General features: G+C 38.8%; 1 protein-coding gene across 7 annotated transcripts in view; it reads right to left on the bottom strand.

Moving 5' to 3' along the window:
- The window catches only part of LOC127573460 (protein tweety homolog 3-like), a 139156-nt gene that overhangs the window by 61930 nt on the left and 59193 nt on the right, over positions 1-18033 (bottom strand). For all 7 annotated transcript variants that reach the window (XM_052021704.1, XM_052021700.1, XM_052021702.1 and 4 more), the window contains exon 3: positions 5877-5988. In XM_052021704.1, coding sequence (XP_051877664.1) covers positions 5877-5988 — 112 coding nt within the window. The remainder of the gene's footprint in view (positions 1-5876; positions 5989-18033) is intronic.

Below are 18033 nucleotides of genomic sequence, written 5' to 3'. Positions count from 1 at the left end.
CTGTGGGATGATTTCACAAGCAAACTGTCAAAGTTATTCAGCAGAATCCCTCTTCAGCAGAGTTCATAAATGAACACCAAGACTTCGCTCACCCAGCAGTAAGAGGGGCTTCTCCATCAGATTCTTCCTGCATAGTCGGAGTCTCACTTCCACAGCAAGCTGCCCTCAGATGGCTGCAATGGAGATGAGGCAATCATCCACCTCTTCATGGAGTGTGTGTTTGCCAAGATGTGGAAAAGGATTCAATGTCAACATTGACCAAGTAACAGCTACCTAATAGATGACTCTGATCTATAAGCTGTTCTCAGGGAAGCGTACTGAGACAAATATCAAATGCTGCTGAATGTTCAACTCTGTGAAAGACCTGTTGGCCTTCCAGTGTAAAGATATGTTGTGGGTAAATGACTGGCACATTCCAGGGTGCAGGAGTACATGCTCAGGGATGTATTGAAGCTCACTGCAGCCACTGCAAGGACTGTGGGGAAGGACCACAGTCTAGGATTGACAGTTGTTGGTACAATGAATGTACAGAAAGATGTGCATTTCCTATATATGTTATTACGAATAAAGTATATATTTGAAATTAATAAAGAAAAGGGCAGCAGGTAAGATAAAGAAAAGATATCTTTATTAGTCACGTGCATCGAAACACACAGTGAAATGCACCTTTTGCGTAAAGTGTTCTGGGGGCAGCCTACAAGTGTCACCACGCTTCTGGTGCCAACATAGCATGCCCACAATTTCCTAACCCATACGTCTTTGGAATGTGGGAGGAAACCAGAGCACCTGGAGGAAACCCACGCAGACACGGGGGGAACATACAAACTCCTTACAGACAGCGGCCGGAATTGAACCCGGGTCGCTGGCGCTGTAACAGCGTTACGCTAACCACTACACTACTGTGCCTGCCCCATATGGTAAATGGGAATACCGCCATCTGCAGATTCCTCTCCAAAAATCACACATTATCTTGTTGTGGGTTATAAATCTTGGAACTCCCCACCCAAAAATGCACAGTACGTTCAAAAGGAGGACTGTAGCAGTTCAAAGCTGATTCACTATCACCTTGTTGAGAGCAATAAACGGGTGGACAAAACATGCTGGCCTTGCCTGTAACACCCAAAAATACCACAAAATGAACAAAAATTTCAGTAAACTTCAGGATCATATAGCTTTAAATTTGATTACAATGAAATAATGTTAAATTCCAATGGGCTCAAGTCTCCGAGATAGAATTTCCTCACTGTAATTTAGTGCCACGTTAACCTTGGTTTTAAAAGTCATAAAGTATGCACTTATCCTGAAATCTGGAACTGATAAATCAAATGCAGCAAATAGCTTTGAGACGTCATTTAGAAGTGCTGTTCATGCACTTTAGCACAGAAAACCACAATAATGAGGAACTTAAAAACCATCATTCAAAATGACCAACTCATTTCACATATTGCACAATGTCCGAAAATGTGTAATGATATCCTGTGACAAGCAACAACAATCTGAAAGGTGGGTAGGAATCAAGTATATCTATTTCATGAATCACAAGATCAAAATATCAGAATGGGAACTATGGTAATTAAGGTTGGTACACTTTAGGGATAGATAGCTGCATGGGAATATGATATGGTAGCAAAAACAAAGTTGGCTCAAAAGGGTAATGAAGGATGAAAAGGAGTGGTATCAGTATTGATCAAAGAGAATATAATGCTGGAGAGAGAATATCACGGAGGGGTCAAAGACAGACCTGTTTACTTAGAGCTAAGAAACAGAGAGAATATTACACTGTTGACTGTATTCTAAAGGTCACCAATGAGTGGCAGAGACAAGCCCACAGGTGGGGAAGGTGAACAAATAAGTGTAAAAACCACAGAGTAGTTAAAAAAGGCGGACTTTTCATTATCTCAACATAAAATGACATGTTTTAAATTAAATTTAAATTTAAAAAAAATTTTTTTTTAATTTTATTTACAGCATGGTAACAAGCCCTTCCAGCCCAACTAGTCCGCGCCGCCCATTTTAAACCCAATTAACCTACCCATATGTCTTTGCAATGTGGGAGGAAACTGGAGCACCCGGAGGAAACCCACGCAGACACGGGAGAACGTACAAGCTCCTTACAGACAGTGACGGGAATCGAACCCCGATTGCTGGCGCTGTAATAGCACCGCGCTAACCGCTACGCTACCGTGCCATTAATGATGTTAAGGACAGCGAAAGTGAAGAATGTCCAAAGGAGCCCAGGATAATTTGCTAAGTGGTATGTTTCTGATCCAATGAGGAAAGAGGCATTGCTGGATCATGTTCTGTGGAATGCGATGGGTCATGCTTTGGTAGGGGAGCACTTAGGAAACAGGGATTAGGTGAACTATAGAAAACAAGCTAAAAAAAAATTTAATTGGAGGAAGGCCAATTTCAATGGGACACAAGTGCATCTGGCCCAGATAAATTGGAACTATAGGTTGACAGGGAAAAGTGTAGCAGAACAATGACATTCCTTTAAGGAAGAGATGGTCCATATACATTTGAGCTATATTCTCATGATGGGCAAAGGAAAAGTAAACAAATAAGGTGCTTGATATATAACAAAAGTACTGAGGATGATAAAAACAAAAGCACTAGTTAGGGTGAAGACTGCCCAGAGGTCAGTATTGGGACCATTATTTTTGTTTAATCTACATTAATGATCTAGAGTTGGGTGTGTAACCATAATTTCTAAATTTGAGGTTGATATAAAACTTGATATTGTGAACTGTGAAGAGCCCTGTACAGTTCCAGAGAAACTTCCCCCTTGCAATAAAAGCCAACATATCTTTTGTCATCTGAATTGCTCATTGTATCAACAAGCTAACTTCCTGTTCCTTGGAAGAAAGCATCTTGAGAGTTCTCGGAATCAGCATTTACAATATCACAAAATCTAAATAATCTGTTTTCCTACCAAAGAGGATAACCTAGCAATTGAACTCATCATACTCCAGTTACCATCTTTTGGCCACATGCAATAACATCTCTTGACCTCTCTGAAGACATTTTTCTGACCTAGTCATTATTACTTTTCTTCCTATTTTTGTAATCAGCAGAAAACTTGGATACATTACCAACTTAGTTAAAAGGAAAAAGTGTAAGCAGATCATACAGACCCAGCACAGACTGCTGATCCCAGGGTGATATAACAACTGCAACTAACTTGAAAAGAAGCCTCATCCCTGCTTTATTTTCGGTCAATTAACTGACTTTTATATATACTCAACCCCATTAATCCTTGTGCAGTCTTCAGCTTTGGAAATCCAAATACACTATACCCTGATGGCATATTCTTCCACACTGCTAATTATATCCTCAAAGAATTGTAATAAATCTGTTGAAAATTATTCCTTCTACCTAATGTTTATTCCTAATGTTGTTTTTACTACCTTAAAAATGTATTCCAGCACTTTCTGAACTGCTGATGTCCAGCTAACTTGCCTATGGTTCACTTTGTCCTGTTCTCCATCCCAGCCCAAAACACTATTTCTTTTTGAACAGAGATGTCATATTTGTTGCTTTCTATTCCACTGGAATCTTTACAGAATTTGGGGAACATCAGAAGATGCCAACAATGCATCAAGTGTCCCTACAGCCACCACTTTGAACTCTGGGACACAGTCCATCAGGGTCCAGGAGATTTCAGTTCCTTTAGTTTACTTTGTACTTTTTTCTACAGTAATATTGTTTTAAGTTCTTTCCCCCCTTGGTTACTTACTGTTTTTATTATGCATTCAGGTCTTTACTATTGAGACACATACAAAATATTTCTTTGTCATCTCCGCCATATCCTTCCTCATTTTTAATTATCCTGAATCTACTTCTAAAAGACAAGTAAAAAAACCCTTACTTTGCTACTTTCTTTTTAGATACTATATAGCTCTTATTTTGTTATTTCCATTAATTTATTATTGTATTCTGTTTATTCCTTCTGTCAATTTTTAATCATCCTTTGCTGATTGCTAAAAGTCCTCCAGTCTTAGGCTTACTACTATTGTTTGCAACTTAAAGCCTTTGCTTTTAATCTAATATTATACTGAACTACTTTAATTATCCACAAATGGATCTTTTTCCTATGGAGCTTTTATTTTTCAGTGGAATGCGTATTTATTGAGTATTATCTACTGCTGCTTATTTGCCATCATACCTTTTAAAATATCCCAACCTTCTTTAGCTAATTTACCAAATATTGTAATGTACATGCATGGTTCCTCAATTTAAGACTCTGGATTTTGACTTATTTTTACTCTCATACCGAATGCAAAGTTCATCACATTATGATCATTTTCCCCCACAGAAGCCTTTACTGGAGCTTATTAATTAATGCAACCTCATTATGAGACCAGCTGTAAAATACTTTTACCTGCGGGGCACACACTATTCTAGGAATCTGTCTAGAAAACATTCCATGACTCACCCTCAAATATATTTTTTATATTCAATTTGCTCAACTGAATAAATATGAAAGTCCCACTTAGTTGGAGACAAGGGATTGAAGATGCTGGAATTTGAAGCAAAAAAATAAACCGCTGGAAGAACTCAGTGGGCTGAGCAGCATATGTGGAGGCAAAAGGATGGTTGATGTTTCGGGTGAAGACACCGAATCAAGACAGAGGTGTAGAGGGAATATAGCCAGATAAATAGAAGTGAGAGGTAGAAGAATTGGAACCCTTAGCTTCAGACTTGCCCTCACAGACAACTGAATATGAAGATTTGTGCTAAGAAAACTTGTCAAACATAATTGGAGTTTTTATTTTGTTGTTAATTTGGAACTGAATACTCAATTTAAGGTTAACTGACCACAGCACAAGCTACAAAATAAAATAATGATATAATGATATAATCTTTTTCATGAAAGTGGATGAGGCAAAACAGATGGAAAAATATAGCAATAGCGAAAAAATTCCATCACTGTGCAAACACTTTCTGAAAGACTATGTAGAATTCATTTATGCAAATTCCAAGACCAAGGGAATTAATTTACTGGAGGATAGTCAGCCGTAACATTTTGCTATTATTGCCTTTTTGAATGATCTACAAGGGAAACTTCACAGCATTGACAGTGCATTAAAATTCAGATGTAAACAGGAACCAACCCGTGACCCATGGAGCTGTATGCACCCTTTTACTTCTTTCTCATACCTTCTGATTTAGATTTCTTCTCCGTATTACTGACTTAAATTTCTTCTAATCCTTCAGATCCCCCACTTTCCTTTCTAATTCAATTTCATCTATTTTACTCAGTAGAAAGGAGTCTAGTATCCTATCCAACAATAATATTTTACTTGCATAGGAAAACAGAAAGTTAACAAAATATGTTGAACCTGTTTGAATGCAGTGAACATTAATAACACTACCTAATGTAGAGAGCTAGACAGTATACAAAAGTTGCCATGTTCAAAACTGGATCTCATACAGAATCTTTGGTGTCAACTGCACTGCATACAACTTTTTGTTCCAACAATGTAGCACTGGAGCTGAAAATAATCACACTCGTGAACTTGCATGGGCTTGGTACTGTAAATCCTCTTCTTTTTGTGCCATTTTCCTCACAAAAGGAACAGGACACAAACTTTTACAGCTCGTGATCCAATCAAATGGATAAGAAGAATCGTTATAAATACAAGTTTCTCATATTAGCTGGTCATATAACTATACTTTCAGCTGCTTAAATTAAAGAACCTGGATAATTCAAACTCAATATACCTCTTGATTGGTTTGAAATGGAATACAATCTGGAAAAACACAATGAATACAAGACAACTACATTTTGATCATAGGATCAGCGTTAATGGAACAGTGGGCTTTTCTTAAAAATCTTTTTGTTTACTCACTCAACTCTGGAAACTATGACTTACCAGGTACTCGACTCCTGTTATGGTGCGGTTTGCATGTCTCATTGAATAGGCAAGCCTGAAGATTCCATCACTAGTTTCTCCATTACCATAGAAACCAACAGCAATCCCTGCACTGATAAAACCAGAAATCCCATCATTAGTAAACATTTCAATTACACAGAGAATTATTGTTACTTGCAATACTTTAAAATTATGGGCAAGACAATGATTTCAAAGCATTACTCTTTAGAACCAGAACTACCTTTACAAAGGTTGGACAATTCCCAGAATCAACAAGGTTCAAGAACATATACTTCAGATCCGTGGTTAAGGAGGTATGTTTGTACTTCACCTATCGAGCATATTAAGTATTCAAACAACTAACTCAATATAATAAACATTAAGAATTGTGTTAAATTCAACATGCCACTGATATTAGCACATGCATCCATTATTCTCCAATTTAAATGTTACTTCTCGGTGCTTTCAGATAATTCTGCTCTTTTTAACAATCATAAATCTTAATAAATAACCAAATACTCCATTTTAATGTTAGAATCATTCATATTTTTCCTTTGCAATCCAAATTAGTTCGTAAAATAATCAATTATAAATTACAAAACCTCACCAACAACAAAACTTTGTTCAATTTTCCCATCCGTTAGAAGCATAAGAGTGTGCTTTAAAATTCAACTATCCAGCAAATGTTACTTGACCTCCTTGCAAACATGGCATAAAACTAATGTTTGGATTCCAAAAAGTTGTTCTGAAAATGTAGATTATAGGCAATTACATACAGATGTTAAAATCAAAATCATGATTACCATTTTGTCCCATCTATAACCTTAGTCTCAATAGTCCAGTAAATTTATGGCTGCATTTCAATTAGATCTACTTATCCCATAACGTTCATTGTATTTCAAACAAATTGTACAAATGTTTCAGTATAGTTGAAATCATACATGCCTGTAAATGCAAAGGTAAATTTAGTGATATACTTCATTGAGTTAATAATGGTTCATTCAAAATCAAAAAGTTTTTAAACTGAACTTCAACAAAATATTGTGCAATTCCAGTAATTTTATTTGCACATTGAAATAAAATTTATGGTTAGTTTTCAGACTTGATAAAACCTTGTAATTTTAAGTAGTTGTTGAATGCAGGTGTCAGATGAAGCAACTCCAATGAAAATCGTATTTTGTACTTTGTCCATTAATTGGATACAGTATTCACTTATGGCTAAATTGCAAAGAGAATTAAAACACCCGATGAAGCCATCAGATGCTCTGGCTAAAGTAACAACATTCATTAGCTCTTTTGCCAACTACAGTTACACACTATATTGCAATGATCCTGAAATACAAAAACACACTTGTACCACACTGACTGCTTTGTCCAATTCTGAAACAATTTTGTAAAGAACAGCGCACTTAAAAAAAAATCTGTTGGAATGGTGCATAACTGAGAAATATTGACTCATTTCCCTTTCCCAAATTACCGATTGAAGACTCTAAAAAGTTACAAGGTGTCCAAAATCCGAAAGTATTTCACTCCAAATAATTCCTGGCAGTGTTTATATTGTACATTAACATTCTGCAATTCCATTTCCACCATCTATTCCATTCTCCTTTGTGTATGCACCAGGTCTACATTTCAATGCATTTGTGTTGACTACTTTGGCCAATCAATAAAACATCTTGTTTGGATACAAGAATACTAGTGTTTTGCTCCAGATATATTGGGCCATAGTGGGAATGCATCTACATTTGTGCACAGGTCTGATCTCTCTACCAAAGGAAGGATATTCTTGAAAAAGAGGGAATTACAACAAAGGTTCACCAGAATGATTGAGAATGAAGAGTTGGTCATATGAGGAGAGATTAAGCTGACGGAGCCTATACTCTCAAGATTAGGCGATCTCATTGAAACATTCAAAATTCTTAAGGGGAGTGACAGGATAGATGTGGGGGGTTTCCCTGGCTGGTGTGACTAGAATTAGAGGTCACAGTCGAAAACAAGGGATTGGCCATACACAAGAAACAGTTTCTTCACTCAGAAGAATTCTCTACTCAAGAATAGAAGGCCACCTGGCACTCTCACCTGCTTCACCTTTCATGGCTGATCTACCCAGGCCTCATTTCATCTTCAATTCCAGTTCCCATTGCCATGAATTCCCTGATCTTTCAAAAATCTCTCCCTCCTCATTAAATACCTCAAGTGATCTAGCTTCCACAACTCTCTGGGTAGAAAATTCCAAAGATGCACCACTATTTGAGAAAATAAATTCCTACATACCTCAGTTCAAATGACCACCCCACCCTGTTTATCTTGTAACTATGTCTCCTTGTTTGAGGTTTGCCCATTAGTAGAAACACCTTAACAACCACTATGTCATGCCCCCTTAAGATCTTCTGTGTTTCAACAAGATCACCTCATTTTACTAAACTCTCAAGAGTACAGATTCATCTTCAGTTGCTCATCTAAGACCTTAGTCATAGCAGTAGCCAAAATAGAGGTAAGCTTTTACCAAGCAGTGGTTCAAACATTAAGATTCACAGCAAGTACATACTCCGTTTCTTCAACCATAGCACTAGTGATCTATGATGCGATACATCACTTCATAAATAATCAGAATTTTAAGAAGTTCAAAGAAATGAATCAGCAACATGTTGAGCACAGTATGGCTACTCTAAGTCTCCAAATCAGCACAAGATGCCTCCCCTCCATAGACTCTGTCTACACTTCTCAGTGCCTCAGTAAAGCAGTCAACATAATCAAAGACCCCTCCCACTCTGAATATTCTCTCTTGTCCCCCCTCCCCATCAGGGAGAAGGTACAAAAATCTGAAAGTAAGTACCGCTAGGCTCAAGGACATCTTCTATCCCACTGTTATATGACTATTGAATGCATCTCTTGTACAACAAGATGGACTCTTGACCTCATAACCTACCTCGTCATTGTCTTACACCTTATTGTCTGCCTGCACAGCACTCTGTGTAACACTGATTCTACATTCTGTTATTGCTTTTCCCTTGTACTACTTTGATGTATGGATGTGATGAAATAATCTGCATGGATGGCATGCAAAACAAAGTTTTTCTACTGTACCTCAGTACATGTGATAATAATAAATCAATTTACCAATTTAAGATGCATTACTTGGAAGACTTAAAAACAAATAAATGTATCATATTCCAGGTGAGAATTACACTGCCTTTTCAAAGAAACCTTGACTTAGTCATCACCATGAAAATAAAATGTTAGCAACTTTTGGTGATAGTGTGATTAAGGGGATGAATTTGAAATCCAGGATACTCTGAATCTTGTTAGCAGTGGATATATTAAACATCAAACTCAATTATTCAGATCATTTACTTCAATTTATAGCCATTTAAAGAATTTGAATACTTTGCCTCAGTGGAGTGTGAATGCTCAGGCTACAAAAATACCCTGGATACCAGCAGAATCAGAGGATATGGGCATAAGACAGCAAAGCTGATTTGAATCTGCACAACAAAGTACAAGATCCAGCTGCCTTCTCAAGGATTGGCAGAGGAAACTTGACAACTCATGTGGTTTACAAACTTATATTTCTATTGGGTTTTAAAAAATATGGGAGGCAGCGATCACGTGTTTAAGAGGAACTCAAGAGAAAGAGGCCACCCAAGTTTAAGAGGGAAGCAGGACATGCAGCCCCCTGGAGTTTAAGAGGAGCACTGGAGTAGTCATCTCCTCAAATTTAAGTGGTGCATGGTAAACAGAGGGCCCTTGAGTTTAAGAGCAGACGAAACAGAATCATTGCACATGCTGATGCTCTAGGTCACGCAAGATGACTCAGTCTCCATCAGCTGAGAATTGAAGGCTGGGACTCTCCAAGCTAGCTGTAGAGCCCCAAGATATCATAATTAGGCAAAAAGCTGAAGGTCCTCCTCTGCTTTTCCGATAGTGGACCTGGGCACATTTGCAGTGGATTTGCAACTGGTGAATGGCCATGAAGAGCACAATCATCAGCAGGCAGTGGGCAGGATCAATCCTGGAGAGATCATGCAGACAGGAGCTGGGGGTAGGGAGTAGAAAGAATGGAAGAAATTGGGAAAGAAGGAAGTAAGGGAGGGTGAAGGAGTATGGCGTTAAGGAAAAGATGTATGGAGGGATCAGTATGGTGACATTGAGGTCTGTGCATCTGTGTCCTCATGTGCACATGGACACAGTGTACCTGCATAACACACCCTGGTCTTCAACTGCCTTGGACCTCCTTGCTACTGGACCAATATCTGGCAGCTGGTGTACAAATGCCACCCTAGGTTCAACAAATTCAAAGATTTATAATTTTAACTTAATTTTTTTTTGAAAAACATTTTTATTCTTCAACAGGGCCCAGACCTATTTTGAATACTTGTGAACAAAGATATTCATAAACATTGAATTTAAACAGCAGTTCTGACAGCCGTTGAGCCCAAGGGCAAACCCCCTCACCAGAGCTGTTCAGTCAGTGCAGCCAGCCATTTGTGCTGGACCACACTAATGAGCTGGAAGCTGGCCTCCCAGCAGAAGACTGTACCCTGGATCACAACGGAAGAAACAACATGGTCTAGGGTGCAGGTGACAAGAAATCTAAAAACAATGGAAGATGCCCATTTACTCCCTTCTCACCAATGACAGCCATATATCGGCCAAGGTGCATGACAAAGTTCCAAGTACTGTACCCAGGAACTCAGAAGCTTGCAAGTAGCCACCAGATGGTGTTAAAGCTCAAAAGCAACATTCTGCTCTGACATTTCTTCCTTCCTTCCTTGTGGGAGTTCCTTTGATCTGTTAATTCCCTATACCTAGAACCATAGCTGTATTGGAACATAGATCCCTCTCAACAAAATATAAGTAATAATGATAAAAGGCGTTTTTGTTTTAAGGTAGTTTTAAAATAGGCTTTGAAACCTCAAAATGAGAGCTGCACATTTTAAAAGACGACAGACTAGCCAAAGAGCCTTAAGGATTATTTACAGTGGCCCTAAGTATAAAAAAAAATTCTAACACTCTGGAGCATGAACACAATGCCAAAACAATTTCTGTCTACTTGATTGCCCTCTAGCAATTGAGGTGTTGACGGAAAAAATGCAAGTAACATTCACTTTGTACTTCAGCTGTAACATTCTATCATTGTAGACATGATAGAGGTATACAAAATACTAAGAGGAATAGATAGACAGCCAGCGCCTCTTTCCCAGGGCACCAATGCTCAATACAAGAGGGCTTGGCTTTAAAGTAATTGGGGGAGGTGGGAAAGAGTTCAAGGGAGATATCAAAGGAAGGTTTTTTTACCCAGAGAGTGGTTGGGGCATAGAATGTGCTGCCTGGGACAGTGGTGGAGGCAGGTACATTGGTCAAATTCAAGAGGTTGCTAGATGAGCATATGGAGGAAGTTAAAATAGAGGGATATGTGGGGGGAAGGGTTGAGATAGTTTTCAGATGAGGTTTAAAGGTCGGCACAATATTGTGGGCCGAAGGGCCTGTATTGTGCTGTACTTTCTATGATTCTAAGAGATGTACTTCTTTTAATACCACAGGAAGAATTGTTTGCAGTACAGTGGAAGAATTGTCTCAAAATGGACTGCTGCTGGTTCAAAACGACTCTGCACATTCTTGCATGATTATCTCATTTCAATCAGTTGTGCAGCCAAATGAATAAATGTGTTTACTTATCAGTCTTGAGCAATTATATGGGGCATAGTGGAATGTATATATTATCCAGTATCAGCAAAAAGATTCTGTTTACTCAAGTCATTTGACCCTCCATTTGCTACCTTTTGGTTCACACAGGAAGAGGATTAGCCTCTGAAGGTGAACATATAACCATGAGAAAAACTGCAACCTCACACAGAGCAAGTAGCTAAGTTTCAGGGAAGCAGCTTAATGTTCAGAACTGTTCCCTTTCTGAATGTCTATTTCTCAATGTCAGAGTTGCACCACTTAAGTTCATTGGTCTAGACTGTTTTTAATTCCCTGGGCACCTCAAATTTCTTTTTCCAAGAAATGTCCCAAATACCTTCACACTAGGTTGGGTTACATGTACCCTTTTCTCATCCAGATAGACAAGTTTTTATTTATAGAATCTCAATCTCGAAAATTAAGTGTTCCTCAAGAAAGTTTCTGCAAATTTCCTTCTTTAAAAAGAACCTAGAATAAACTTTAAATTGCAGATACATCTTCCAAGATGAGTTGATGGTAAAGTACTTTATTTAAAAAATGTTGCTGCCAACAAATTGAGGGAGAAAAATATTACAGAAAGCACAAACTACACACACTTCTGCGTGTAATGACAATATTATAACCATCCAGAGTGCAGATGATTGTATGATTTCCCTGCAAATTAAACTTTTGGTGACAGAAATTACTTTTATGAACATCATTTGTATTTAACTGTCCTTTTTTTTCTTCCTGGAGAAATTACTCAGCTATTTTAGGAGAAATTATTGTAGCCTGTTTTTTTATGTTTCTTTTAATTAACCACTTTGTAAATAAATTGACTTTGTTTACTCTAGAATAAACTGCACAGTACAGAACTGCTTATTATCCACCTTGATGGCTGACATAATCGTGTCAATAATTATTCGGAAATATTACATTTAAGAAGATGCCTAATGTACCTGTCTGATGCATTTACATTGAAAGCATAAAATGCATACCTCATATCCTCAAGTTACAACTTTCCCTTTCCATGACCCTACCTGTTTGTTGCTCGCTACATGATTCTGCACCTACACATTAATCTAAGGTCACTGAATATATAGCTCAACAATTGACCTCTTGAAGGCTCACATCTGCAAAGCATGAATAATCCAAATCAGTCCGATGCACACAAAATTGGGAACTGGAAACATCCCAATTTAATTTACTGTGTAGATAACATAGGATCAGGATAGAGATTACAGCAATATTGACGTTATCAAAATGAGGCCGCATCAGTATTCAACTGTTTAGTTTCAGGGTAACAGCTGTATTTAGTAGTCATCAACTGAAATCTCTTTCTCAGCACATTTTCTTCACATCACAACATTCCTTAACCAGAGGCAGAAACCATGACCAGTATGGCAGTCTGAAAATGTTATTGTAACAAATACATGAAGAAGTATACAACAATTATTATGAGTTACTTTTGCCTCACATCTTTTTAAGCATTTAGGTTTGTTTGGTGCTTTCATTACATTACTTATGATAGGTGCTTGCCTTGCATGAAAATACATACGTGGATGTTGTATGCTATGGAAACCATTTAGCCCAACCAAGCCATTCTAACACTATACTCCAATCAAATTCCTTCCAGTCTTTCCTCAGTTAAATCTATTATTTCAATCCCTTAACTCCCTACTTCCTCCTCTGCTTGTCCAGCTTCCCCTTAGCTTCTATGCTATTTGCTTCAACCACATTTTCATACTCCTTGGATAATGAAGCTTCTTCCGGATTCCCTTTTAGATTTCTTAGTGATCATCTTTTATGAATGGCCCCTGTGCTTTTCATTAAGACCACCATTAAGTCACCCTTCAGCCTTCTCAAGTAACCAAGTCTACTTATCCTTTCCTAATGTGCGTACCTTCAATTTCCTGGCATCATTTTTAATCAATCTTCCTTGAACCATACACACTGTTTCTACATTATTCTTATAATATGGCAACTAGACCTGTATGCAGTACTCTAGGTACAGTAGAACCACGATTTGGTGTAACTTCCTTACAGTTCAATTCCATCCCCTAGAAATAAGTTCATTTTTATGGCTTTGCTAGCCTGTGGTTCAACTTTCAGCAATAGATGTACTTCTTCTCCAAGATCCCTTTGTTCCTCTGCCCCAACTAGACCCTCAACTTTCAAGTAATAACTGACCTCCAAATACTGCTTATAAAAATATACTAACATTTTTGTGTTGAACTTTATTTGCCAGTTATTTGCCCATCTGACTTGTAGTCCTCCTCAGTACTATCTCCAACTCCTCTACTACAAAATTTGGAATTTAAGTCCAGCGTCTAATTTGTTAATGCTCATTGTAAATTGCTATAATCCCAACTTTCATGCTGTGGGACACCACTTCTCATCTTCTTCCCTATTGTGAATAGCTATTCTTTGTTCCCTTCCATTGCTTCCTGTCCAGGGGGCAGCAGATAATACACTCTGATACTTGTTGCCAACTCACAAGATCACAAGACAAGGGAGCAGAAGTAGGCCATTAGGCCCATCGAGCCTGCTCCAAAGAAAAGGGGAAAAAAAAGAAAAAGAAATGAGAAATGGGGGGGGGGGGGGCGCAATGAGAAAAAAAAACTATTCTAACCCCAATTTCCGGCCTTATCCCCATATCCCTTGACACCCCGACTATTTAGATATCTATCTATCTCTTCCTTAAACGCCTCCAATGATCTGGCCTCCACTGCTGTACCTGGCAAGGAATTCCACAAATTCACCACCCTCTGGCTAAAGAAATTTCTCCTCATCCGCTTTAAACCTGTACCCACTAATTCTAAGATTGTGCCCTCTGGTCCTGGACTCACCCACCAAGGGAAACAGCCTAGCCACATCTACTCTGTCCAGTCCTTTCAACATTTTTAAATGTCTCTATGAGGTCCCCTCTCATTCTTCTGTACTCCAGTGAGTACAGTCCAAGAGCTGACAAATGCTCATCATACGCAAGCCCTTTCATTCCAGGAATCACCCTCGTAAATCTCCTCTGAACCCTCTCCAACATCAGCACATCCTTCCTAAGATATGGGGCCCAAAACTGTGCACAGTATTCCAAATGAGGCCTCACTAGTGTCCCGTAGAGCCTCATCAACACTTCCTTCCTTTAAACACTATACCTCTCAAAATGAATGCCAACATAGCATTCGCTTTCTTTACCACCGATCCGACCTGGTGGTTAACCTTTAAGGTATCCTGCACGAGTACCCCCAAGTCCCTTTGTACTTCTGTATTTTGAATTTTCTCTCCTCCTAGACAATAATCTGCCCGTTTATTTCTGTTACCAAAGTGTACAACTGCACATTTCTCAACATTGAATCTCATCTGCCATTTCCTTGCCCATTCTCCTAAACTATCTAGGTCTCTCTGCAACCTTCCTGTCTCCTCAATACTCTCTACTCCTCCACCTACCTTGGTGTCATCCACAAACTTAGCCACAAAACTATTTACTCCATCATCCAAATCGTTAATGTACAAGGTAAAAAGAAGCTGCCCCAACACAGACTCCTGTGGAACACCACTAGTAACTGGTAGCCAACCAGAACAAGATCCTTTTATTCCCACCCTTTGCTTCCTGCTAACCAGCCAATGCTCCACCCATTCTGTTATCCTACCTGTAATTCCATGACCTCTCATCTTGTTAATCAGTCTCTTAAGCGGCACCTAGTCGAAGGCCTTTTGAAAGTCTAAATACACAACATCTACAGCCTCTCCCTTAGCCACCTTACCTGTGATTTCTTCAAAAAACTCCAAAAGGTTGGTCAGGCAGGATCTTCCCTTCACAAAACCATGTTGGCTAGGACCTATCTTACCTTGCACCTCTAGGTATTCCATAACCCCATCCTTGAGGATCGATTCCAATAACTTTCCCACCACTGACGTCAGACTAATAGGTCTGTAATTTCCTTTATGCTGCCTCCCACCTTTCTTATACAGCAGAACTACATTTGTGACCCTCCAGTCCTCCGGAACCATGCCGGAGTCTATCGATTCCTGGAAAATTATCACCAATGCCTCCACTATCTCTAAAGCCACCTCCTTCAGAACCCGGGGATGCACCTCATCCAGTCCGGGAGACTTATCAGTCTTTAGCCCATTTAGTTTTCCTAGCACCTTCTCTCTAGTAATCTTAACTGAACTCAGTTCCATTCTGTGAGACCCCTGACTAACTGGTATATTGCTGATGTCCTCCACAGTGAAGACAGATGCAAAATACTCATTTAGTTCTTCTGCTATCTCTTTATCATCCATTATAATCTCTCCCGCACCATTATGGATTGGTCCTATACCAACCCGTGTCTGTCTTTTACTCCTTATATATTTAAAAAAACAGTATCCTTTCGAATGTTATCCGCCAATTTCCTTTCATAATTCATCTTTTCTTTCCTAACGACCTTCTTAGTTTCTTTCTAGAGGTTTTTAAAAAGTTTCCCAGTCTTCTGTTTTCCCACTAATTTTTGCTTCCTTGTATGCCCTCCCTTTTGCTTTTATTTTAGCCTTCACCTCTCTCGTTATCCACATTTGTGCCTTTTTTCCATTCAAAACCTTTTTTCTTGGAATACATCTATCCTGCATTTTCCTTATTTCTTGTAGAAATTCCTTCCATTTCTGCTCCGCCATCCCTCCAGCCAGCTTACTCTTCCAATCAATTTGGGCCAACTCCTCTCTCATACCACTCTAATTTCCTCTGTTCCACTGAAATATCGATACACCAGTTATCAGCTTCGCCTTCTCAAATTTGAAACTGAACTCAATCATATTGTGATCACTAGTTCCCAACGGTTCCTTTACCTTTAGTTCCCTAATCACCTCCAGTTCATTACACAGCACCCAATCCAAAACAGCCGATCCCCTGGTGGGTTCATCAACAAGTTGCTCCAAAAAACCGTCCCGTAGACATTCCACAAACTCACTCTCCTGAGTTCTACTGCCTTGCTGGATTTCCCAGTCCACCTTCATGTTAAAATCCCCCATAATTATCTTCACGTTGTCACTCTGGCACGCTTTTCCTATTTCAAACTGCAACTTATCGTCCACTTCCTGACTGCTATTAGAGGGCCTATATATAACTGCTACTATTGTCCTTTTACCCTTGCTATTTCTTAGCTCCACCCATAAGGATTCCACCTCTTCTGACCCAATGTCCTTCCTTTCTATTGATTTTATATCACTACTAACCATCATGGCCACACCTCCCCCTCTGCCTACCCATCTATCCTTCCTATACACTGTGTACCCCTGGACATTCAGTTCCCAATCACATCCATCATAAAGCCATGACTCGGTGATTGCCACAATGTCGTATTTATTAACCTGTAGTTGTGCCACTAGGTCATCTACTTTATTCCTAATGCTACGTGCATTTAAATATAGTACATTTAGTCCAGTATCTGCTATTGATTTTGTTGTACTTCTATGGTTCAGTAAATTATCCTGACTTTTCACCTGCCTGTCCTTCTTACCATCCTCACTACACACTATCTTAAACATGTTTCTATATACCTCATCCTCTATCCTAACATCCTGTATTCTAACATCCTGATTTGTTGTACTTCTATTGTTCAGCAAATTATCCTGACTTCTCACCTGCCTGTCCTTCTTGCCATCCTCACTGCACACTGTCTTGGACTTGTTTCTATAAACTTCCTCCAAATTAGTTGACCTTATTTACCCATTATGAGATACCTTCAAAGGCTTTTTGAAAAGCTAGAAAAATTACATTAAACTGTCTAGTCTTTCCTATACCTCCTCAAAAAATTCAGTCAGTCAAGAAAGATTTTCCCTTTTGAAACCCAAGATGATTATTCATTATACTTTTCATTTCTACATGTTCTTCTATACTCTCCTTTGGTAAGGACTGCATTATTATACCTACTGCTGATGTTAAGCTGACTGTTCTATAACTTCATGAAGTTTCATAAGAATGTGGCTAAACTGAGGAACCCAAGACAATGGTCAGTTAAGAGCTGACAGTATCACTCAGAAAAATAAGTACCAGCGATCCCTGTGTCAGAGCAGTTTGGGGTAACAGAAATTCACAAATCGCTACCAAAAGATCTGAGATACAGAATAAAAACTTGCTCTCACTAAATCTATGTAAAAATAAATAAATAGATAGATAGATAAATGAGGCACAAAATGAATTCTTTTTCAACTTGCACGTGGCTTTGCGTTATGGAAAAGTGATACCTAGAACAGTGCAGCACAGAAACAGGTCCTTCACCCCTGATGTGCCAAGCATGATACCAATTTAAACTAATCCCTTCTGCCTGCACATGATCCATATCCCTCTATTCCCTACATGTGCACGTGCCTATCTAAAAGCATCTTGAATGCCACTATCACATTTACTTCCACTACCACCCCTAGCAGTGCGTTCCAGACAGTTGCCACTCTGTAAAAAAAAAACTTGCCCCGCACATCCCCTTCAAATTTTCCCATTGCCTTAAAGCTATGC

Source organism: Pristis pectinata, chromosome 8 (genome assembly GCF_009764475.1).
Source record: "Pristis pectinata isolate sPriPec2 chromosome 8, sPriPec2.1.pri, whole genome shotgun sequence".
NCBI lineage: Eukaryota > Metazoa > Chordata > Chondrichthyes > Rhinopristiformes > Pristidae > Pristis > Pristis pectinata.
This window is presented reverse-complemented; position numbering and strand designations above follow the sequence as displayed.